The sequence below is a fragment of the Lycium ferocissimum genome, chromosome 5, assembly GCF_029784015.1.
Source record: "Lycium ferocissimum isolate CSIRO_LF1 chromosome 5, AGI_CSIRO_Lferr_CH_V1, whole genome shotgun sequence".
NCBI classification, from domain to species: Eukaryota; Viridiplantae; Streptophyta; class Magnoliopsida; order Solanales; family Solanaceae; genus Lycium; species Lycium ferocissimum.
In genome coordinates this window covers 5,878,733-5,903,915 of record NC_081346.1, presented here as the reverse complement: position 1 = coordinate 5,903,915, position 25,183 = coordinate 5,878,733, and the positions used below count along the sequence as shown (strand labels likewise).

The following is a 25,183-nucleotide window of genomic DNA, read 5'->3' as shown; positions in this document are numbered from 1 at the left end:
TTACTTGGTGGGAATAGGATACTCCGCGAAGAATTTGGCAAGAATTTCTGACGACATCACCACGATGAAGCACACTCTCGGCACAGATATAGCAGCCAGATGTGGAAGGAGTCTCATATAGAAGTATGTGGACTAGTGCAACATCCCTAACATGAACATACCCCAGAGTTGAATTGGCATATGTTTTTCAAAATCAGTGTGGTACTTGAGTATATGAAGAACACTAGCATTCACTGTTGTTAGAAGCAGTGGTCCAAGCACCAATACTGGATTGATCACCACCAAGTCCACTCCTTTTTCCCTTGCCTCATCCCATGCTGTTTTTTCAGCCACCATTTCTGCAAAGACATTTTGAAAAGTGTGTAAAGCAAATTGAGATCAACTGTATGAATTGTCACTGTCAACTACTCCAAGTACACTCAAGTCATAGTTGTAGATTGGGTGAGCGATTCACTGCCAACTGGAGTAGCAATTTTGCCATTTTATGCCAAAAATATGTTTGGGAGGTCTCTATTATAGTAGTTTGTACGTCATAATTGGTTTGAATTGAGAGGTAAGCTAAAGGACATGCACATTAATCAATTACTTCCTTCGTTCCAAATTGTGTGATCCTTTCATTTTTAATCGGTCTATAAAAAAATGATACATTTTTATAATTAGGAATAACAATTTATATTTAAATTTCATATTTTACCCTGATGAGACAATTTATAATCACACAAATATTTATAGATTGTTTTAAACTATAAATTGTAAAAGTCTTTCTTTCATTCTTAAACTGCATGCCCAATTGAATGTCTTCACATAAATTGAGACGGAAAAAGTAGTATTTGACAATGGACCTTAGTATTCTTGCAGAAGTCGAGATCACTCCAGCAAGTCTCGTCCACAACTTTATCAGGGGCCCTGTTTGGGTCCATGTACACTGCCGGCCCCCTATTGACGAAGTGAACCCAACCCTTCGAACCCTGGCTTCTGCTGCTGCTGTTATCACATTCTTCATCCCAATTACTGTGGCTCCATCATTTGCTCCTTCAACATTTATTAACCAAAAAGAAAACAGCATTATCCTCGTACAAAAAGGACATATTTCAACTTGGATATAAACGCATTGGCGGAACTGAAAGCTAAAGCAATTTTGCTTCAACCATTTCAGCTCTTTTGTTGATTATATGATAGGAACACAACCACATGTAAGTTCCTCCTAAATAGAAGTTTGAAAAGTCCTGATTCCCGTACTCGTTAGGATTATCTGTACATAATATTAAGTCCCATAACGTGCTCATCTTTCATTTTCTAATAATTGGTCCTATTGGAGGAGGACGGAACTGAGGGAAAAATCTTTGGTAAATATAAGGCTCTGCCCCTTTCAAACTTATGTCGTCCTCATGTTGTTCTTTTTACTTGACTAACTCCTGAGGTTCTAATAAGTGATTTTGACTTCTGACATCTGATGCCTAAAGTCTTTTTTTGGTAATTTAATGATGCCTAATCCCTAAAGAACTCTTCATAATGTCTAGTCTAGGCTTAATAAATAAGAACTTCCTAATGTCACTTGTACATCTAGGGTGTGTTCGGTATGGAGGAAAATATTTTCCGAAAAATGTTTTTCAATTTTCTCATGTTCATTTGATCAAAATTTTTGAAAACATTTTCTTTAGGAAAACAAGTTGCTTAAAAATCGGGAAAATAACTTTCCTAATCAAAATAGGGAAAATAAAAGCTTTTAAAAGTTGTTTGTTTTTGTTTTTGTTTTTTAACACCCCCCCCCCCCCCCCCACCGCCTAGCCCCTCCTGAATTTTCTACTTAATATTTAATTTTACCTTTATAAAAAATATATAAAAATGAAAAGTTTGCGTGGTTAAATTTGGTGTGGGTTGGGTGGTGGTGGATAAGAAAAAAAATTCCCATTTTTTTGTAAATTTTTTATAAAAGTAAAATAAAAAGTAGAATTTAGGAGGGGGTGGGTAGGTGGGAGGGTTGGATGGAGCGGCGGTGGGGTTGGGATGGGTGGTGATGTGGGGTAGGAGTGGTTGAAGATGAAATGCGTTTGAAGGTGGTGGTTGGTTGGGGGTGCGTAGGTGCTTGCCGTGGGTGGTGGGGTGGGTTGTGGGAGTTGGTGTGGTATGGGGTGGTGGGGTGAGTGGTGGGGGGTTCGTGGGTGTGGGGTTGGTGTGGTATTGGGTGCATATTTTTCAAAAAATATTTTCTACTAACCAACCGAACATGATATATAAAATAAGTAAGAAATTCACTTATTTTCCATTACTCAACCGAACATGAAAAAATAAGTAGAAATTCACTTATTTTCCAAGAATAAATTTTCCAGGAAAACATTTTCCTCCATACCGAACACACCCCTAAACTTTGCGAAGCTGTTATTTCCCCCTGAACTATAAGTTTCCGGCATCAATCTATTACGTACTAATGTGTCTGGTGGATGTGAAAGTGATTTCCGTTTCTTGTTAGCATATACGAGTAAAGAAAAAGTGGAAAAGAAAAAAAAAAAAAAAAGCTTCTTGTAACTTTTCTTGTTTCTTCTTCTTTATTAATTTTTCCTTCTTTCTTGTTTAGTACATTAGATTTGGTCGAAATTAAAAGAAAGAATAGTTTTGGCCAAATTTATTACAAATCGACTGGAGAAGAATCTCCCATTAAATTTTGGTTCGAGATGGTAATAAACAACAAGATGGATGTGTGGATGTGTGGGCACACTAGGAGGAACGGGATTAGGATTGAGGCTATCCAGGACAAGGTGGGAGTGGCCTCGGTGGAAGACAAGATGCAGGAAGCAAGACTGAGATGGTTTGGGCGTGTGAAGAGGAGAGGCATAGATGCCCCAGTGCGGAGGTGTGAGAGGTTGGTCATGGATGGTTTCAGAAGAGGTAGGGGCAGGCCGAAGAAGTATTGGGGAGAGGTGATTAGACATGACATGGCGCGATTCTGACTTATCGAGGACATGACCTTAGATAGGAGGATATGAATGACTCAGATTAGGGTAGAAGGCTAGTAGATAGTCTCGTTTATCCTTTCATATTAGTAGTCGCATTATCGCGCTATAGTTTCTTGTGCTTTGATTTCTGCTACTATCTGTTATTTCCTGTACTTTGATTATCTTATTTTATCTGTGGTAGCTAATGTCCCTTTGCAAACTGCTTCATCATGGCTTAGTCGCTTTCGTTATTTTCATTTTCGTATCGCTTTGAATTTCTTAACCTTATCTGATCTCTTTTTATGTTTTCTATTGAGCCGAGAGTCTTTCGGAAACAGCCGTCCTACTTTGGTAGGAGTAAGGTCTGCGTATATTCTACTCTCTCCAGACCCCACGTGTGGGATTTCACTGGGTTGTTGCTGTATGGTAATAAACAACAAACATCATACTTTGGGTGTTAATAGGAACTTAGCATAGTTTAGGTGTGCAAACTGTAAACTAACCTAAGCGTGGGGGAGTTTATATATTAAGCCTAGGAGGATATCAGTCAATCAATAGACTACATAAGTCTCATTTTCAAATCTGTTGGGATAGGTTATATATATCCGTTATGTCTAATATAAAGTTGGTACCGCATGCATGTATAATATAAATGCAACATTAACGATTGAATTTTTAATCACAATTAGCTTGAACTATATATATTGATAATGGAAAGAAGTATACCGCAATAAGTACCTAGGTAGACTTCAAAATAACCTAGAGTAACGGTGTAAAAAACTTATAAAATCGAAAAGGCGATTACATGTTTCTCTCGTGGCATACACCACAAGAACTGGGTTATAAGTAGTAACAACCAGTGATGTAGCTATATAGATTGAACACTCTTTGTTGGAAAAATTATATATTTGAGAAATAATACTGCATACATAAGTCATAATTAAATTACTTGTTATAATATACTATATATTAAAGCTTGAACACACTTAACAATATTCCTGATTTCACCACGGTAACAGCTAACAACAACCGGAACATTATAAGCATTTCCATAAGGACATCTAGTAAAACAGAGCATAACAAGTTTTTTTTTTTCGTTTTGGTACATAAAAAGAGCAAAGCCATGGTCAACTTTCAGTATTGATAATCGCCCCTAAATAATTAAGAGTATTAGAGGCTAATTAATTAAGGCTGAATTCGAATAGGTTCATCAGTTTGAGTAGGAATTGGAAGGTGGCCCTTCTCCTGCAGGCTCTTCACCGTCTCATATAAGCACTGTTTCACAGGTGTAAACTCCAAGCCCAAGTCCTTCAGCTTTTGGTTCGTGAATTTGTACGGTTTTGCCCTAGGTCTTGTCTCATCCGAGCACCTGAATAATTATGTTTAATAATGATATGCTTTAGATAACACTTCTAGAAATGAGATTACGTGTCATACTTGAAACTGGTATTATACTAATCATTGCCAACAACGACATTGCTATTTCAGTTTAATAATCGTTAGAGATGATTTAAATTATTAAAAAGGAAGTCCCGTACCACTATTGTTGGCACTAAGATGCATCTGGAGGTAAACAGGGGCCAGCCAAGATTTTGATGTTTTGCAGGTAAGGCAAATCCAGGTCCAGAAATATTGCTAGAAACATACTTGAACGTTTGTTAATGGGTAGTGGGTACTTGTATTCATATTTTCTACTTATACCGTCAATGCTTAAGTCAAATTCTTTCCTAAAGTATATTACACGATTTTGTTTGTCGGGTACACCTACTAACGAATCATCATTTCAAACAGAGGAAAGCTCTTTTTACGCATAAAGCATCTTAGATATGGAGTATATTTGTAAGCGCATTAATTGGTATTAATGTTTATTTCATGAATTAAACTGGTCGGAATGTTTGAAAACGTGCCACCAACAGGATCAGCTCCTCCACTTCTTTCCATAAAAATTCACTGTCGACAAGGAAACTACACCTACTTCCAAACAATGGTTTCAGATATGGAATTTTAAAAGTAAAATAGGCAGAATTTCTTAGAAGATATAGTGGACACAGTGGCTGATTCTCGTCACTAAAAAAAAGATCGAAATTTATCCCTATTCTATCACTACATAACTCGTAGCTAACAAGAATTTTTTAATAGTCCATCACTACTCTGTCGTTAAATAGGATTAGCAATAGAATTTTGTTATTCAGCGACAGATGTTGTTTGTCACTAATTCTTGTTTCTTTTGTCGTGTATAGTCTAGGCACAAAGGTTAGTTCAAATAATGATTAAATTTTGCTGAAAGATATGGGAAGTAGAATTACTTGGTGGGGATAGGATACTCCGGGAAGAATTTAGCAAGAATTTCGACCACGTCACCGCGATGAAGCACGCTCTCAGCACAGATGTAGCGGCCAGATGCAGAAGGCGTCTCGTAGAGAAGTAAGTGGGCTAGTGCAACATCCCTAACATGAACATATGCCTGAGTTGAATTGGCATATGTTTTTGCAGAACCAGTGAGGTACTTGAGTATGTGAAGAACACTGGCATTCACTGTTGGTTGGAGCAATGGTCCAAGCACCAACACTGGATTGATCACCACCAAGTCTACTTTTTCCCTTGCCTCATCCCATGCAGTTTTTTCAGCCATCATCTTCCCATAGCAGTACCAATTCTGCAAAGACAATTTTGAATAGTGTGTTAAGCAAATTGAGATCGATTGTATGAACTGTCACTGTCAACTACTCTCAGTTTTTATGGTTACGCATAAGTACAAACTCAAAGTCATAGTTGTAGACTGGGTGCGTGATTTGCTGCCAACTAGCAATTTTGACATTTTATGCCAAAAACATGTTTAGGAGGTCTCTACTATAGTTTGTCATAATTTATTTGAATTGAGAGGTAAGCTAAAGGACATGCGCATTAATCAATTACTTCCTTCGTCCCAAATTATGTGACCCTTTCATTTTTAATCGGTCTATAAAAAAATGATCCATTTCTATATTTAAGAGTAACAATTTACATTTAAATTTCCTATTTTACCCTCATGAGATAATCTACGGTCACACAAATATCTATAAATTGTTTTACACTACAAGTTACAAAAGTTTTTATTTCATCCTTAAACCCTGTAAGGTTAAATGCGTTAACATAAATTGGAACGAAGGAAATATTTGACAACACGAACCTTAGTATTCTTGCAGAAGTCAAGATCACTCCAGCAAGACTCGTCGACAACTTTGTCAGGGGCCCTGTTAGGGTCCATATACACCGCCCCTATTGTCGAAGTGAACACAACCCTTCGAACCTTGGCTTCTGCTGCTGCTGTTATCACATTCTTCGTCCCAATTACTGCTGGCTCCATCATTTGCTCCTTCAACATTTATTAACCAAATAAATAAAACAGCATTATATCCTCGTACAAAACGGACATATTTCAACTTGGATATAGACGTATTAGTGGAACTGAAACCTAAAGCAATTTTGCTAGTGCATCTTGGACGTGTTGGTCAATGATGAATTAAGGTTAGATACGTGGGCCCACCATTTACGTGACTGATCCTTTTTAAAAAAAAAATATACTCTGTATTTCTAGAGAGTATCTTTGTAATTCTAGTGGCTTTAATTCTAAATAGTATCTTTGTAGTATAATATTTTGAAGCATTTGAGTTAATATTTTGAAGCATTTGAGTTTTTTTTTTTTCTGGGATTTATGAAGGATCAACTAGGAAGTAGGCAATTTATGAGATATATTAATAGAATATTAATTTCTATTTTCATCTTCATGCAGTTCAAAAGATGAGGTTATTGGGTGAGTAAATTCCCTAAAAAGTCACCAGTGTATTGAGAATTGCCTACAAATATCACTTATGTTTCCTTTAGGACTAGAATATCACCCAACTATCATTATTTTCCTCAAAATATACAAAACACACAAAACCCTTCCTTCTCACAAAACCCTTCCTTCTCTCCTAGTTGGCATGCATGTCACATAAAATTATATTGTTTAGCTCATCCTATTTATTTAACTCAATCAAACCCAAACATTTAACCGGTTAAAAAATATCAAAGAAGCATAACTTTTATACCCAATTTTGATTTTTTTTTGCATCTTGCACCCTTAACATATACTCCCTTTTATGATTTGCACCCTATCCTATTTTTTTTAACGATATGCACCCTAATCTTTTCTTACAAAACGATAAAAGAATTATTTTGTTTTATTATTTACAAGGGTAAAAATTGGAAACAATAGAAGACTAATTTTTCCATTTTTACCCTTGTAAATAATAAAACAAAATACTAAATCTTTTATGATTTTGCAAGAAAATACGAAGATTAGAGTGTATTTCCTTAAAAAAAATAGAATAGTGCGCAAATTATAAAAGGGAGTATTTTCACCCTAATCCATTTTTACCCTCAACTACCAAGAAGTAAGTATAGCTTGGTTTACCAAATAAAGCTTGAAATTTACCTACTTGGTATGTTACATTTGCTTGATCAGATCAATTCATTGGACATAAATTCAAATTAGGTCCTACTCTTATGTACAGACAGTCCTATTACGAGCTAACTTAAGACCGTTCTTCATCCCATACCTTGTACCTTAGCTAAGGCTATTAGCTCTTTTCAACAAATTTGCCTTTTATTAACTAAGTTAGAATAGCCAGATTAGGATAGCGCTTATGTTAATAATTAAAAGCTGAAAATTAAGATTGAGAGAATAGGTTACTTAATGTTTGTCAACTATAAAACAGTCTAATTGTCGTGCTTTAACTCAACATCGAACTGCATGACGGTAATACTACATAAAACACTGATTATTCAATTCAGGGTATACACAAAAAAGAGGAAAAGTAAATAATAAAACAAAATAATTTTTTTATGGTTGTGTAAGAAAATATAGAAATTAGGGTGCATATCGTTAAAAAAAAAAAGGGATCGGGTGCAAATCATAAAAGAGAGTATACATTAAGAGTGCAAAACGCAAAATATCCAAAAATAGATATAAAAGTAATGCTTCTTTGATGTTTTCTAACCGGGTCAAATGGGTATAAGGTATGAGTTGGTTGGTTAAATGGGTTTGAATTGGGTTGAATTAAATGAATTTGATGAGTTAAATAAATTTATTATCACAAAAATAGAATTTTAGGTAACATGACATGCCAACTAGGAGAGAAGGATGGTTTTGTGTGTTTAGTATATTCTTGAGGAAAATAAGATAATTTCGGTAATATTGTAATCCTACAAAAGAAACAAAAGTGATATTTGTAAGCAATTCTCAATACATGTTTGGCCTTTTAGGAAATTTAGTCTTATTGGGTTGCATAATATGAATGCTTACTGGATCATCAGTGAGAGGGGAAGCCATGTGGAAAACTCCGTCACAGCCATAGATTGCTTCCTTCAAACTCTGGTAGTCCAGAAGATCACCTCTGCACAGAGTTAATCTTTCCTTTGCACCTTCAAGTTCCCTCAAGTGACTATTTTTGGGATCATCTGTACACAATTATAGTCAATAAACATCATCACAAGCACATATTCAGAAAAAAATTGAAGCAATTTGGAAATGTATCATGAACTTTGACTGAATTTGTATAACAACAACAACAGTAACAAACCCAATGTGATCCCAAGAGGCTGTCTCCGGTAAACCCTTGGCTCAAAAGAAAAGTAAATGACGCATGATTGTAACAAAAGAGACAACAAAATAGCAATATACAAAAAGACTGAATTTACATAAAAAAAATTATCAAATTCAATGTATATTACCAGGATTCCTAACGGTTCCTCTGACAGTGTAGCCTTTTTCAAGAAGGATTTTAACAACCCAAGAGGCAATGAACCCACCGGCACCGGTAACACAAACGACTTTGCCGGATTCTGATGGCATGCTTACTTTTAGGAATGAAAAGTAAGAGTAAAAAGAAAGGAGCGAGTGATCTCAAGATAAAGAAAACAAGGGAAGGGGAAGAGTTTATATAGAGTTGGAGAAGCCAAAAGCCATATTCACCAACTTACCTACTACGGTTACAGAGTAAATATTTCTTGTGCTTGAAACTTGAACTAGTTACAGTTTCTTGACACCTTTTTTTTCTCCGTCACTTTCTTGAGTCTTGCATCGTCAGGAATAATCAGGAAAGGACATTAAACCTCTTGGAAGGTGCAGCATTATTATCTTAATTTATCCGTGATAAAATTAGCCCATAAAAATATGACTCATTTAATTGACCTCAATTGTGCCCGTTATTAACTCAATACATTTTGATTCGTCCAGTGGTCCACTTAAAAGTTGGGCTTATATATAACGTGTATGATCCATTGGTAAGAGTTGAGTGTTCTTAGTTATGACCCATTGTTTAGCGCATTTTAATCAAGCCTATTTCAGCCTAAGTAACCATTGAGCGGGTTAATGACCCGTTCAGTATAGTTAGCCTTGAGCTGCCTAGATTGGGTTAAATTCACAAATGGCATTCTAAGAGTGATCTTGATATTTTGGCCTCGCTTAATATTTTTTTTTTTTTTAAATAGCTTTCGCTTTAGAAAATCCGCTAGGCAATGCTCGGGCATAAGTTGTGGCAATGAATTAGTTTTGCCTATATGGCAGAAGTTCATGATACTTCAAGACAAGAATCTGCTCAATTGACCACAAGTTCTGCCTTACAGGAAAAAGCTAAAACTTATGTCTGATGGGCAACAGCAAAACTTTTGTTGCCCGTCGAGCATAAGTTTGGAAATGAATTCATTTTGCATGTAAGGCAGAAGTTCAAGATACTTTAAGACAATGAAATTGCTCAATTGACCAGAAGTTCCGCTTATATGCAAAAGCTAGAATTACTTATACCTGATGGGCAACCAAAATTCTTCCCATCGATTTTTTTTTCAAATTAATGTCATTTTTTAAAGATTTTGTTAAGTGGGAACAAAAATTTAAGACCGTGCACTTTTAGGGACACCATTCGTAATTTCCTGAGTTAAATTCAGTCTAATCCGCCCATTTAATGCCCGTAGCCGGATCGTACTAAATTTTGTTAATTTTTCAATTCTCTGTTAAGAATTTTCTAAGCACGTCTTATATTAGTATTTAGTTTTTCTTCCAGATCGTGTAAAGACTAAGGGATCGTTTGGTATGAGGGTTAAGTTATCCCATGTAAATGGGATTGGGTGGAGAAGATGGGATAACTTATTCCACCCTCTAGGAAAATTTAATTAAGGGTGATTTTTTAGTTTCAAAATTAAGAATGGACGACTCAAGTTATTTTTATTGAGTAGGGGTGACTCTTTTGAGATTAGTGTTAATGACACTAATTTGAAAAACCCCAAAGTTTTATTATTTACACAAAGTCCCCCATCCCTCCCCCTCCCCTTCCTCTGCCGCTGCCACCACCCCCTACTTATGCCTCCTCTACCGTTGCCACCACCCCTTTCCCCTCCTCCGCTGCCGCCTCCTCATCCTCCACCACCACCATCACCTTTTCCTCGCTATCACTACCTCCACCTCCTCTTCTACCACCACCATCACCACCTCCTCCTCCACCTTTTTTGCCTCACCTTCCACCCTTCACTTTCTGCAGAAAAATTCAACAACTTTGATAGTTGTTGCAACAACTAAAGTAGTTGTTGCAACAATTACTGAAATTCTGTTGCAACAACTCAAAAAATACTGAGTTGTTGCAACAAATTTCGTAACTGTTGCAACAACTATCGTGGTTGTTGCAACGAATTCTGAAGTTGTTGCAACATATTTCAGTAATTGTTGCAATAACTTCTATAATTTGTTGGATTCTCTGCAAAAAAAATTTCAATGACTTGAAAAAAGAATCAACTTTTTTTCTACAAAATTCTTACTACCAAAGCGAAAGAGTCCATAGAATTAGAAAAAAAGGGGAAAAGGGTCAAAAATGCCCCTTTACTTTGGAAAAAGGGCTAAAAATATCCTCCGAACTAATTTTGGGTCAAAAATACCCCTCCCGTCATTAAAGTTTTCAAATATACCCCTATCTTAACGGAAATCTTCAACATAACCCAATTTCATTTTTAAACCCACTCCGTTTAAAATCGATCCAACTACATAAAAAACTCATATGCCATCAACTTGTTCCCGAGTCCTACATCTAGAGCCACTAGGCACAGGAGCGGGCAACCCATATGCGTTTTTTATTTAGTTGGGTCAGTTTTAAACGGAGCGGGTTTGAAAATGAAATTGGATTATGTTGCGAATTTTCGTTAAGACAAGGGTATATTTAAAAACTTTAATGAAGGGAGGATATTTTTGACCCAAAATTAGTTCGGAGGATATTTTTAGCCTTTTCCCAAAGTAGAGGGGCATTTTTGACCCTTTTCCCAAAAAAAAAGAGGAGAACAATCCAACACCACCACCAACACCCACACCGCCTCTCTGCCGCCGCCACCGCTGTCACTATCACCACCACCGAAGAGAAAAAGGAGGAGGAGAAGAAAGAAAATGGTAGAGAGAGAAAAAAAGGAGGAGAGCCCACCACCACCAACACCCTCACCGCCTCCTCTTTCGCCGCTGTTGTCACTATCACTACCACCACCACTGAAGAGAAGGAGGAGGAGAAGAAAGAAAATGGTAGCGAGAGAAGAAGGAAGAAAGAGAAGAAAAAAGAGAACAAAGAATGAGATGAAAAGATAAAGAGAAGAAAGGGATTTGAATTTTGAATTTTGAAATTTTAAAGTAGGAGGGAAATTTTTTTAAAGTTTTAAATATTACATTTCAGCCCCAAATTAATTTAATCAAATATTAAGTGGTTTTGACTTTGGATGTCAAAGTTGTCACCATTTCTAATTTCAAGATTTACAGAGTACCTTTAGTTAAATTTCTCCGCCCTCTACATGGGATAACTTATCCCACATTTTATCATATATAGATGGGATTGGGTGAGATACCAAAGCAGTTATGCATCAACCAACTATGGGATAATTCCAATCTCATGAGACTAATAATCCTATCTCATCCTACCAAACAACCCCTCAACCAAATATGGGATAATTACAATCTCATGAGACTAATAATGCTATCTCATCCTACCAAACAACCCCTAAGGAGTTTCGGAAAAAGTATATACTCTATTTTTTCTTAGTGTATTATTCTTTTCCTAATTTCATTCTGTCACTTTTCCTAGTGCCCTAATTTCAAACTTTTTTATATCTAAGTTTAAGCTTCCCCTTATGTCCTGTATTTCCATCAAATAGGGAATGAATTCAACATTTCTTCTTTTAGATATCTCAATATCTTATCTGATCTTTAGAAAGAAAGTGAAGCTTGGTACCCAGGTCATCCAAAAGAAAGGAAGTTTCAAGTATCTTGGGTCTATTTTACAAGGAAATGGGGATATTGACGATGATGTCACACATCGTATTGGTGCAGGATGGTTGAAATGGAGGCTCGCTTCCGGAGTGCTGTGTGACAAGAAAGTGCCACCAAAACTTAAGGGCAAGTTCTACAAAGTGGTGGTTAGACCGACTCTGTTGTACGGGGCAGAGTGTTGGCCAGTCAAGAACTCTCACGTACAAAAGATGAAAGTCACAGAAATGAGAATCTTGCGGATATGTGGGCACACTAGAGAGATAGGATCAGGAATGAGGACATCCGAGACAAGGTGGGAGTGCCATCAGTGGAGGAAAAGATGCGGGAAGCGAGGCGAGATGGTTTGGGCATGTGAAGAGGAGAGACATAAATGCCCCGGCGTAGGTGTGAGAGGTTGGCTATGGACGGTTTTAGAGAGGTAGAGGAAGGCCAAAGAAATATTGGGGGGAGGTGATTAGGCAGGACATGGCGCAGTTTCAGATTACCGAGGACATGACCTTAGATAGGAGGTTGTGGAGGACTCAGATTAGGATAGAAGGCTAGTAGGTAGTCTCGCTTTTCTTTCGCACTAGTAGGCGTAGTTTGCTCTACTTTTTATTGCCCTTTGATTCCTGCTTTTATGTTTTGGGTCTTGTCTTTTCATGCTATTTTATCATGACTTCTTTGCTCTTGTTATTTCTCATTTTAGCATTGCTTTGATTTGCTTGTCGTATCCGACTCTTTTCCCTTGTTTTCTTTTAGCGTCTTTCGGAAAGCCTCCCTACCTTTCCAAGGTGGGAGTAAGATCACGTACACTTAACCTCCCCATACCCCACACTTTGTGGGATTCAACGTATGTTGTTGTTGTTGTTGTTATCTGATCTTTAGGTAAAAAAAAAAAAAATCCTCCTTTACTCAATATCCCACTTGTGCTTTCAACTAATTGTTCAAATTTGTATTCGATGTCCATTTGTACCTCCATTATTATTTCTTATCCAACATCTTACCATTTTTTTTATTAAACTTTGTTCTATTAATAGGAAAGAAATATTTTTTAACCTTTAATTGGAATATTTTCTATTTAAACACGAAACTCCAATATGTAACTGCTCCATTATTGATTAGGGTCGAGTGTAGGTATTGAATTCTCTAGAATGGGGAATTTAGTTATATAGACGCATCAAAAGTTATGGGGTCTGAAAATTAAGTTTGAACTAATTTCGAGTTTTTAATCAAGTATAGATTCATATCTGATTATATGATTGAATCATGCGACTCTAATATGAATGAGTAAAGTCCACTTTACCTACTTAATCTTTTAGATTTGGAAAATAATGCCCTCTTCACATTTTGAATCGGATAATAAACCCAATTATTCTTAAATCAATAGCTAGAGATTAGTCGGATTATCAAATATATTTTTAAAATGTTGAAAACGAGCTTCAGTTAATTAATATGGATTATAACATGTGCTCTTTTAAATAGAAAATTTTAAGCAATAACATTGCATAAAAATTAAACTTTGTTACCTCTTTTTTCCTTTAATCCTTTTGTTTTGATTTTTCAAGCCTGATTTTGCTGCATGAACTTTTGTTTTTTTCCGTAGAGCTTCAAATTGTTTTGATCCGTATCATATAGTATTGCTAGAATTGAAAACTTTATTTCAACTATTCAATTTTATATAATAATCATTCTATTTTCGTATCATTCTTACATATTATAAACCTAACAATTTTCAAAGAAAAAACACAATGTAAAAACTAACTTTCAATTTATGATTGACTTTTATATGTTTTTCAGATTCTAAATAACTAACAAAAAGTACTCATCAACATTGTATATAAATGAGTAAATTTTATTTAACAATCCTAAAATTTTGAAATTAGAAAATAATACCTCCTTTTGTATTATGAAATAAAAACCTAATTTGAATTAGCATTTTAAAAAAATTCAAATATCATATCAGTTATTACTATATTAATATTGGAGATTCTTACTTTTGTTTAAAATATTTACCAGTAAAATAACTTCCAAAATAATTAGACTTTATGTATGTAAGTGTAACATAAAAATAAAAATAAAAAATGTTTTACAAAAAAATAAGTTGTTGTAGTAAAATTTTAACACTAATAATAATATAAATAACGAGATAGTTGCGACATTTTTAACTCTAAAATTAAAGAAATATACCATGAATCTTATCGGCCCGGTTTGAGAAACAAAAGGAAGGAAAAAGAGATGTATGATTTTTAGTTATTAAATACCATTACTTAAATATTTTTAATTACTGAAAAGTATGTCACAATTTATATTACTCCTAGTGAGGGTTATTTTTGACATTTAAAAAATTCATGCAATGATTCAACTCATTTATTGCCGTTGATTCAAAATTAAGGGGTTTATTATTCCATTCAAAAGATAAAAGGGGTATTGTTTCCCAAACACAAAATGCTAAGAGGGTGTAGTCAAATTACCCAATATGAATACATAACTTTATAGGATCTCAATTCTAAAAATAATTTCTCGAGTAGTTAGTAAAAGAACGTTCCATTCTTATAAAAGTAATTTATGTCATTTTATGGACAAATAAAGAAAAAGGCTTAATTCAAACTTCATCAATACGTTTTTAAAGTTGAGGACGGTCAAATTTAACTTCAAATTTAAATATGTGAAAAGTGTACGACACTACATAGTTTGATGGCAAATCCCAGCAGCTGATTGTATGACGATGAAGTGGAGTCCAATACTCTGAATAGACAGAAAGAATTGTTACGCTTCAATTTTCTTTGAGCGTTCAACTTCAGAAGGAAAATTTTGGGCAATACTGAAAGGTCTAATTCTCCACAAGTGTATATGATGCGTATATTATTACTCCTTCCGGTGCTCTTTAGTTGTATATTTAACTTTAACACGCCTCTTAAGGAAATATTACTCCCTCCGTCCCGATTTATGTGATACTTTTTGCTTTTCGAGAGTTAGTTTGACTAAATTTTGAAGCTAAATTGAATTAGATTAACTCAATATTTTAAGATTAAAATTTGTATATATTGAAAACTACCTGAAAATTACTATAAGTTATAAATTGGGACAAAGGGAGTAATTAAAAGGATAATTTGACTAAGTTATCCATAGTTATTCTTTGATCTTAACTTAATATTAACTCAAAAGGTCTAAATATTAAAAAAATATTTAAAAAATAAATAAATAAGAGGTATGTTAGTTTTAAGAGCAAAAGTGAGCCTGAAATGTGAGCGGAGGGGTATTTTTAGCAAAATAGGTGGATGAAAGGTATATTTAGACCTTTTGAGATAGTCCAGAGCATTTTTGACCCATTTCCGTTCTTTCTTTCACCACACTAATCTCTCTCCACAATTACTTTAGGTGAAAATAGAATCTCTTGCCCTCTTACAATTTGAATAGAATAAAATGGCTTTTTTAAATCTCTTATGTGTTTTTTCCATATCTCTTATATGTAAAAGATGAAGATCTCTTGTAAAAAGGCCATAAAACTAAATAAAGTTTGTAAAGGACAAAAAAAAACTACTTATATCTTAAATAACAGTTATTTCTGGAACAATTATTTTTAGTAAAATTAAATCGGACAGGAGGGAGTACTATTATTACTACTTAATATAAGGGTGAATCCTTACTTTTTGTCATCCTCACAAACCTTTGGTGGGGCCTCCTAGAAGAAATTCCTAATAAATCTCAAAACTTAGGCTATGATGTTATCTTAAAAAGACAACTTAGGCTATGAAGATTTGTACAATGAGCTATGTAAATGGTACCTTGTACTTGGTCTTATCTCATACATCACCGTTGGCTTCTAATAAACACGTGTATTTACTAAGGAAGTAGTGTATTTCTTCCTCTGTCCTTTTCATAAAAAAAAAAAACAGTTGTCCCCTTATCTATTTTTTATTTATTTTTTTTGGTTTTCCACTCGGTGTTCGGTATCCATATTGAAGTCCTACTAAATTCAGATTCGCAGTGCGTAAGACCCATTCAGGAGAAGTGCTCTCTAACAAGAATTTTTCCATACTCAGGGCTCGAACCCAAAATCTCGAATTAAGAGAGGAGTAGCCCCTTCCGCCGCACCACATCTTTTGTGTTTTTTTTTTTTTTTAAAAAAAAATTAAATACCACTAAGTTGTACTAAGTAGTTTTATTTTATTAAAATAAATATTTACATTAGATAAAACAAAACAACAAAAGGGAAAGCTAACAGTCACTTTCCACTTTCCTAATCTATACTTCAAAGACATCGACCTTACTTAGCTTATCCCCAAAAACTCTCCACCGCCGTGATGAATCACCGTACACCGGCAACCGGTGCCGATGATTTCATCTTTTGGTGGTTCTCCGTTTAATTTCATTACAAATTTGTCCAATCTTTTAAAAGTCAGTCACTCCAATAAGTACAACACCTAGCCAGCACATGTACAACACGTAAAAAGTTTTAACTGCAACATTGAATATCCAAATGAAGATACGAGGGGTTGCTCAGATGGTAAGCACCCTCCACCTCCAACCCGAAGGTTGTGGGTTCGAGTCATCAACGGAGGAAAAGAGGTGAGCTCTTGGCCTTGTGGGGGGGGGGGGGGGGGGGGGGAGGGAGGATAAAAGAAAAAGAATATCCAATTGAAGACCTAATTTGATCTCTATCTCTTCATCCCTGATTTTTGTCCTTCTAAACGGAAACAATATTGCTATCACGGGTTTTAAACCTATTGATGCTAGCTTGCCAATTTTTTTACTATCACCAGGAAAGTTATTTTTCTCATTTTTAAGGAACTTATTTTTCTACAAAACCAAACATGAAAAAATTGAAAAAACATTTTCTGAAATGTTTTCCTCCATACCGAACACATTAGGAGTATGCAAAATCCGGTTTAACCGATGAACCGAACCAAGAAAAATGTTATTGATTTATCGATATCGGATTATTGGGTTAAGGGTTTTTAAATGGTTTTGTAAATATTTTTATTGGACTATTGGGCTGGTTTCCAGTTTTGAGGTTTTAGTTAAAGGTTAAATTGATAACCCAATAAGATTATATTAAAATTACCTTTTTATCTCTAATTATATTAGTGACTTTAGCTTTTAAATACAATCTCTATTTCCTAAATTCTTACTTTCGTTCCAGGACACCCTATTTCCGCAAGTGACACTTTAGTTCTCTCAAACTCGACCAGAAAGAAAACAAGTTTGTTTTAGCAATAACGTCTTTGAATTTGCTTCTGCTTGTAATTTGTGTAGACTTTTATGCATGAAGGCAATGTCTATGAACAAATGAAAAGAAGAGAGAGAAAAAAAAGCATTTTCTTATCGGTTAAACCGTAAATTGAACCTTTAAGGACCTAAACTGATTAAAACCGATAACGAATATCTTATTGTTTTAAACCTCCAAAGTTTTGCTTCTTTAGTGAATATCAAATCTTGTATTTGCTAATTCTCATTCCAAACTTCCTTCCTCATAAATAATTTACTTTTTATAAATTATTCAATTGTGTGACTGAAAAACTCTGATAATTATAAAGATTTACCAATAAGATAATGATACACGTGCCAATAGATTAAATTAATTATGCAATTAAAAAATGTAACATAAGTGATATTTTTTTAAAATTAAATTTAATATTTTTGTAGCATGAGTTTGGGAGCAACTATATGAAGAAATATATATATATATATAAAAAAAAAAAACTTATACCCTTTATATATGGTTTTGAAACTTGTCTTAGTATGAGTCGTTCATCTTTCAAGCTAAATTTAGAGAGACGAATTTAGCTCCAAGTTCAACATTGACGCATCGAGGATTAATTACTCGTCTTTACCAAAATACCTTGTATAATTCTTGTCAAAAGCAAGTGGATAAATATCAGAATAATCAATTACTAACAAAAGTCTAGAGCTTTCAGTTAAAGGAAAAGTAACTCAAAATGATCAATATACTATGTCTTTTTAGTAACACTGGAAATAGTATAAACACTTAAAAATGTACAAAAAAGAAATATATAACATATATACAAGAATAGTACTCTTTCCAATGTGGAAAAGACGAATATTACTCTCTCCAATGTGGAAAAGAAGAAGACCAGGAATTGCGTTTCATGGTTTAGTCTTTATATTTCTTTTGGTCAAATATATAACTGCTCCGTTATTTATTAGGGTCGAATGTGGGTGTTGTTCTCTAGAATGAGATAATTTTAGTTCTAGATGCATCATAAGTTATGGGGTTTGACAATTAAGTTTGAGCTAATTTCGAGTTTTTATTAATCAAGTATAGATCTAGATGCATAGTAGTTATTCTTCTAAACTTTGTTATGATCCGTGTCTGGTTACAACAACAACATATCAGTGTAGTCTCACAAGTGTTACGAGGAAGGTAAGATGTACGCATACTTTACTCCTATCTTTATGAGGCAGAGAAGTTGTTTATGATATACCATTGGCATCTGGTTGTTTGATAGAATCGTGCTACTCTAATATGAATATATATATATATATATATATAACAAATAGAGATAATTATTTTGTCGTTGTTAGTTGTTACGGTACCCTGTCCAGGTGAGATTTGTATTCTACTCTGGACCAAGCTTGGATTGGGCTGATTTGGAGCCTCATATGTTTCTGGGTGTTATATCCATATATCACATTAAAAAATTAAGTTTATCTTATTTGGACACTGTTATTTAACTTGTACTTACTTTTTAAGTTTTTTTTGTATGTACACACTTAGAATAACTTTAGACAGACGGAGTCAGAGGTTGGATAAATGTTAAGTTACATATATATTGTTGAAGTTCAAAGACATTTCTGCCTAACGTAAATGCTTTGAAGTTCAGGCAATAATGACTCAGGTAGGAACGACGATGGTGGAATTAAGGAGGATGGCTTAGTTCAAACTTCATAAAATACGTGTATAAAGTTAAGAACTGTCAAACTTAACTTCAAACTTAAATATATGAAAATATATACATAAACTACTTAGGTTGATGGCTAATCCTAGCAGTTGATTGTATATTTGTATTACAATGAAGTGCAATCCTCTATATCAATTAATCGATCAAGCATCGTGTGAAAGCCAGTAAACATCACCACTATTAATATGTTAAACTTCAAATTAAACTTTGGCAATTCCAACTTCAGAGTCATTCTAAAATCGGAAAAGGCTCATAAATATTCCTAACCTATTGAAAGAGACTCATAAATACCCTCCTTCCACCTTTGGGTCTAAAAATATCCTTCCATCCACCTTTTAGGTTTAAAAATACTCTTAAGGTTTGTTTTTGGCTCAAATATATCCCTCAGGTTAAATTTAAATCTTTTAAAAAGCCACATGGCATTTTGTGATTGGTCACACATTTTAATTTCAGAATAAGTAAAACCCACCCACTTTTTAAGACCCAAACCCATTGACCATGGCAGTTTTGGTTGCAATGATTGTTGTTTTCTCTGCAGCAGCATCGGCTCAGGAGATTGGAATGGCTCCGGTACCGTCACCTGACGCCGGAGCTGCATTCGCTTGGCTCAATCTAGTGCATTATTAAAGTTGGACTCTTTTGTTGTCATATTCCCTATTTCTTCTTCCTTTTGTGTCTCTGGTCGTGATTCTGTTACGTTATGGTTCCAAGACTTCCAGTTGTGTTTTGGTGAATGTTCTCTTCAAATGCTTGCACTGGAAGATTACAATTAGTTTAATCCAACATGAAACAATACTGGAGAAACAAATAACACGAGAATTTTGAGCTGAAGAACAAATTGAAACTAATGTTTCATTCTGTTAAAGCTTTTAGCTTTGTGAAATTTACCTTTTAGTATTACTCCTGTTAATTTTAATCCTCTGGTCATTTCTGTCAAAGCTTTAAGCGTTGGAAAATGATTATTAAACCTTTGAATGTAGATGGTTAAATAGTATTACCATGGGTCAATGGGTTTGGGTCTTAAAAATTGGGTGGGTTTTACTTATTCTGAAATTAAAATGTGTGACCAATTACAAAAATGTCAGAAATTTTTAAAAGAGCTTAAATTTAATCATAGTTTGAGGATATTTGAGCCAAAAACAAACCTTAAGAGATTTTTAGACCTAAAAGGTGGATGGAAGAGTATTTTTAGACCCAAAGATAGAAGGATATTTATGGCGAAATTTTTCAATAAAGTTAGGGGTATTTATGGAGCCAAGCTCGCTCTAAAATTCATCATTTAAGACCCGAATTCTTCAACTCAATCTCGTATTTGATTCTAAAGTTGACTCAGAAAAGGCTAAATTTAAAAAATAAAAAAAAAGAAGGTAAATTTCGAATATGTTTTAAATAGCGGTCTTCCAACCGGCGGCTACCTGTGGTCGTACCCCTCCATGCGTAGCATACTGGTAATTGATGGAGATATTGAAATAGAGTCGAGTTGAATAACACTTATGGTTTTGTATATCGGAAAGGGAAAGAAAACTAATCTTTCATTATTATAAAAACACTATGCTGTTTCAAATACAAAGTTTCTTATCACAAAATTACAAGGTGTTCTATCCTTTGAGAAAAAAAAAATCAATTTAGAGTATGAACACCACATTTTAGTTGAGCGTTAGATTGCTTACGTGTTAATTTGCTATACCCCATGAAAGAATTTTCATTAAAGCTCTCCATAATGCTTTCTTTTTTTTGAAAAGTAAAAAATATTCTTAGCGGGAACCGACATTTCCCGGAAACAGCTGAAGAAGCTAGACTCTTTCTTTCCCTTTTTTTAAGAAGATTTCTTTAGATTGCATTTTTAATTTACGAAAATACATTAGGTAGGAAATATTTGGTCAGGTGGTATTGACCGATGATTTTGAAAAAGAAAAAAAAAAGTATTGACCGATGAACTTTTTTTTATGTGTGCTTTTTGGCTATTCAATTATTTCCAAAACTAATTCTTCCAAAATTAAATTCAAATATTGTGTTAAAGCAAAACTAAAACCAGAACTAATTTTCTAATCCGAAGTTGTCCAATAAATCTATAGGTTCCGAACAAATAGTTAAGAAATTCGTAACAATTTCCTTGTGTAATTTATCTGCTATCGAGTTCTTAGGGAGCAAAGAATAAAGAATCAAAGATGGATAGAACTTGTATGCATGTAGCTAATTAGAATATATTTAAATTGAAGACCTTGCATTATATAACAGACTTAATATTTACTTGCTGAATAATCGTTTTATACTCATTTGATAATCATAAGCTGCATGTTGGAACCATTTTCTTGGGATAACTGTCAATATCAGAGTTGGTCTGATGGATACTGGCAATTAGAAAAAGAGTAATTAATTACTACGGTATACATCCTCGATATTATAATTTAATGATATTTCAGTTTAAATATTTTCAATCATTGACGGATTTATAGTAAATGCAGATTGTCGAGGGACACTAGCAAAGAAAAAGAAGTAGGTGTTACTTGGCCCCGTTTGAATAAAAAACGGAAACCATGCTTCTGTTTTCTGATTATCCATAAACCTTAATAATCAATGTAGCAACACTATAAACCATACTGATTATTTATAGCAAATTTAGCAAGAGTTGTTATAGTAAAGGCGGAGGAGGCAAAGACATATTAATGAATGTACAAATTAAAAAGGCTTCTCTTATCTAAACATCAATTAAATAAATTCGGTGAGGGGTGAGGGGCCCAACATATATTAACATCTATGATTTTTTTTATTTAAATATGTAGCAGTTTATACTTTTAAATAAGGTAAAATCAAAAGTTGGCATTTCCGTTTTATTTATAGTTAAATTTCTTTCACACGTGAACTAGGTGTATAATGATATATACACCAAATCAATCTGGTATTTCAATTTATCAGCTCTGCTTCTTTTTTATTCTTTATTTTTTAATTTGTTGCAGGCTAGGAGTAAGAAGCATATCTACGATTTTCAATAGATGAATAGTGCACCACACCTATATTTTTTATGTCAAAGGATACAGATTGGTGTATATAAATTCAAGGGGAAGGTAATGACTAATGAGAATAGAAAAACAAAAAGGTAATGCTAATGAGTGCAACCACAAGCTAGCTACATTATACTAGGGTTACTCAAGGTGGTCAGTTGAATATTCTTTCGCTGAAAATTATATTGTGTATATAGGTCAGAAATTACTAGTAATTGATATATAAAAATGTAAACATCCTCGGTTCAAGTTAGAAGGTTGGCTCAACAATGAAGTATGTTCAAAACTACTTGAAATTTGCATTCTCAATTCTCGCCTAAAGTATTAACTTTGAACATTGTCTTACATTTTTTGTTGAAAACAAAACCAAAGCTCATTCCCTTTTTCTAATTTTCTATGCCTTTCTATTTATTCTTTGTCTTTTCATCTTTTGTATTTTTCTTTCAGTTCCTTTGAGCTTTCCCCCCTTTTTCTCTATTTTCTTTGACGGTGACTATAAATGATAACACACACACAAACAAAAAAAAAAAACAAAAAAACAAAAAAAAAATTAGCTCTTAAGTTCTTAACCAAATTTGTAAATTTCCTAGTTCATTATGATTAAGAAACTCTAAACGAAATCGAACTAAACGTACGTGTCTTGTTTATTAGATTAAGGAATTTTAACTCTTCATAATGTCCAATTCAATATAGAATTATTTGACATTTAATTATGATAAGAATATTTGTATAGAGATAGCATAATTTTAATAATTTTATTTTTTGAGACTCCTGTTATCTACTTTTATGTTTAACTTAGTGAATTCTTTAATTTTATTTTTTATGACGATGGTATCGATTCGAGTCAGTTTGCGCACATCTCAATCTTTAATTTAATTTTATCATGCTCGCGAGAATAATTACGCACGGCGCTCATTCTCTTTTTATGTGCTCTTTATTTTATTTTCTATGACTATTCTATTTATTTATTTTTCTTTCCATTCCTTTGGATTTTTCCTTCTTCTTTTTTCTGTCTGTTTTTTTTTTTTCTTTTTCTATTTCTTTGACGGTGACATTTAAATAAAACACACAATAAAAAAATTCAAAACAACCAAAATCTGAAAGTTTAGCTTTTAAATTCTTAACCGAGATTGTAAATTTCCTAGTTTATTAGGAAACTCTAGAATGAAACAAGTTAAAGGTCTGTCTTGTTTATTAAAATTAAGAAATTTTGACTCTTCATAGCATCCAATTCAATTTAAAACTCTTTGGCATCTAAATTATGATGAGAATACATGTATAGAGACAACATAATTTTCTTAATTTAGTATTTTTCAAGACTCATGTTTATCTACTTTTATATTTACGTTAGTGAATTCTTTTATTTGACTTTTAAATAAAGATGGAATCAGAGTCAGTTTGTGCGCACTTTGATCTTTAATTTAATTTTATCATGCTAGCGCGAATAATAAGCATCTGTATAGATAACATTTTGAAATTAGATGGGGTACTAACTATGTAACATTACTCCCTATCAATTTTTTGTTTCAATTTTGTATAAATTCATATATTTGCTAGAAGGGTGTGGTTCTCCTATTAACGAATAATAGAATTACGAGGTTGGATAACCAGTAAAATAGAATTACGTAGAAATTCTTTTCCCTCTCGTTCTCTTTCTATGTAGACAAAAAAAAAATTCTAATTTTGTATATGGCTTCCTTCTACGTAAAATTCAATAGCTGAACAGTCTAGCCCTTTAATTCCAATAAAATGATGATGGAATATGCTTTTAACTGTTAAGAAAACAAAAAATTGGAAACAGAAAAGTTGCTCATTTTTAGTTGCACCCACTAGTGTTCGATAATGAACGTTAATGTTTTACACTGTTGGGTGTTGTTGGGTGTTTGACTAACTGGAACCTACTACATTTCGTTATTGATTTTCCACATTATTTACTTTATTTTCCATTTGCAAAGCCTTTTGCTCTGTTAACACTACCTAAAGTGGCGCTGCAAATTAACAACACTTTTTGGACTTACGTTTCCCATAATATTATATTTTTTATGGTTTATAGCTCGCAACCTACAATTGACAAATGACAACTTTCTTTTGTCTTTTCTTTTTCTTATAGGAATTTCGAGTACTTCTAGTTTGAGAAGTTCTAGATGCGTTTGGTTTATAGAAGTTTCCAATAGGTTTGGCCAATCATGGATAAAGAACCTAGGAGAAGTATTTCATCAGCATGATACACATACTCGGCACTCCACTTATGGATACATTATTTATCACCTAAATTTGTACTCGATTACAAATAGTATTGTTTTAGTTATATAATTACTTTCACAAAAGATTAATAGAAAATAACAAAAGAGGTCTGTGAATAAACACCTATTATACTTATTGGATCATTTTTGTCTATTCAAATTATAAGTCGGCATAAGAGATTATTTCCTCCTAACAAAGTGTACAATATTTTCTTAAACATGAAGTGTTCAATTTTCCTTTGCTACCAAGTTCCTTTATCAACGTCTACTCCTCCCTCAACACAAAAACACATGCGCACACATATAATATTCATACCAAAGATACACATACATTTTTTTTTTATCTTCACTCCTAACGACAAAGTAAAACTGGACTAGGTAGGAACTGGTGATGCAGAAAAATATACCTTTAGGAATTCAAGATTCCATATTATCCCAGTTTACATCCTATTAATCTCACAAAATGAAGGATAATAGTTTGCTGTAATTACCTGTTTGATTTGAGCCAACAAGTCCAGCATGAATAACTAAATCTCAGCCCAATAGAATTTATGGACCTATTGGATTATATCGACTACTATCAGTGACTTCTTCCATTAATACATTGAGTCATAGAATTCCACTGCTCCACTGACTATTTTGAAGACCCAACCTGATATGGAACTCACTATGAATGCAGTTGCTTTGTTATGAACTCAGAAAGTTCACAGTGCAACAAAAAGAAATGAAAAAAATCTGAAAACAAATCAAAATCGTAAAGGACAAAATTACAGGGAAAACAAAGAAA

At 33.7% G+C, this 25,183-nt stretch overlaps 1 protein-coding gene and 1 pseudogene across 1 annotated transcript; both read right to left on the bottom strand.

Annotated features, from left to right (window-relative positions):
• LOC132055213 (cinnamoyl-CoA reductase 1-like) lies at positions 1 to 1,041 on the bottom strand (annotated as a pseudogene).
• Positions 1,042 to 3,865: 2,824 nt separating this feature from the next.
• On the bottom strand, positions 3,866 to 8,975 carry LOC132055637 (cinnamoyl-CoA reductase 1-like). The gene is made up of 5 exons (XM_059447564.1): positions 8,688 to 8,975; positions 8,260 to 8,414; positions 6,103 to 6,288; positions 5,240 to 5,589; positions 3,866 to 4,302 (listed from the first exon to the last, which is right to left on the bottom strand). Exons 1-5 carry the CDS (start codon positions 8,806 to 8,808, stop codon positions 4,119 to 4,121), a joined length of 996 nt encoding a protein of 331 aa, XP_059303547.1. The 5' UTR covers positions 8,809 to 8,975; the 3' UTR covers positions 3,866 to 4,118.
• Between the last annotated feature and the right edge of the window lie 16,208 nt (positions 8,976 to 25,183).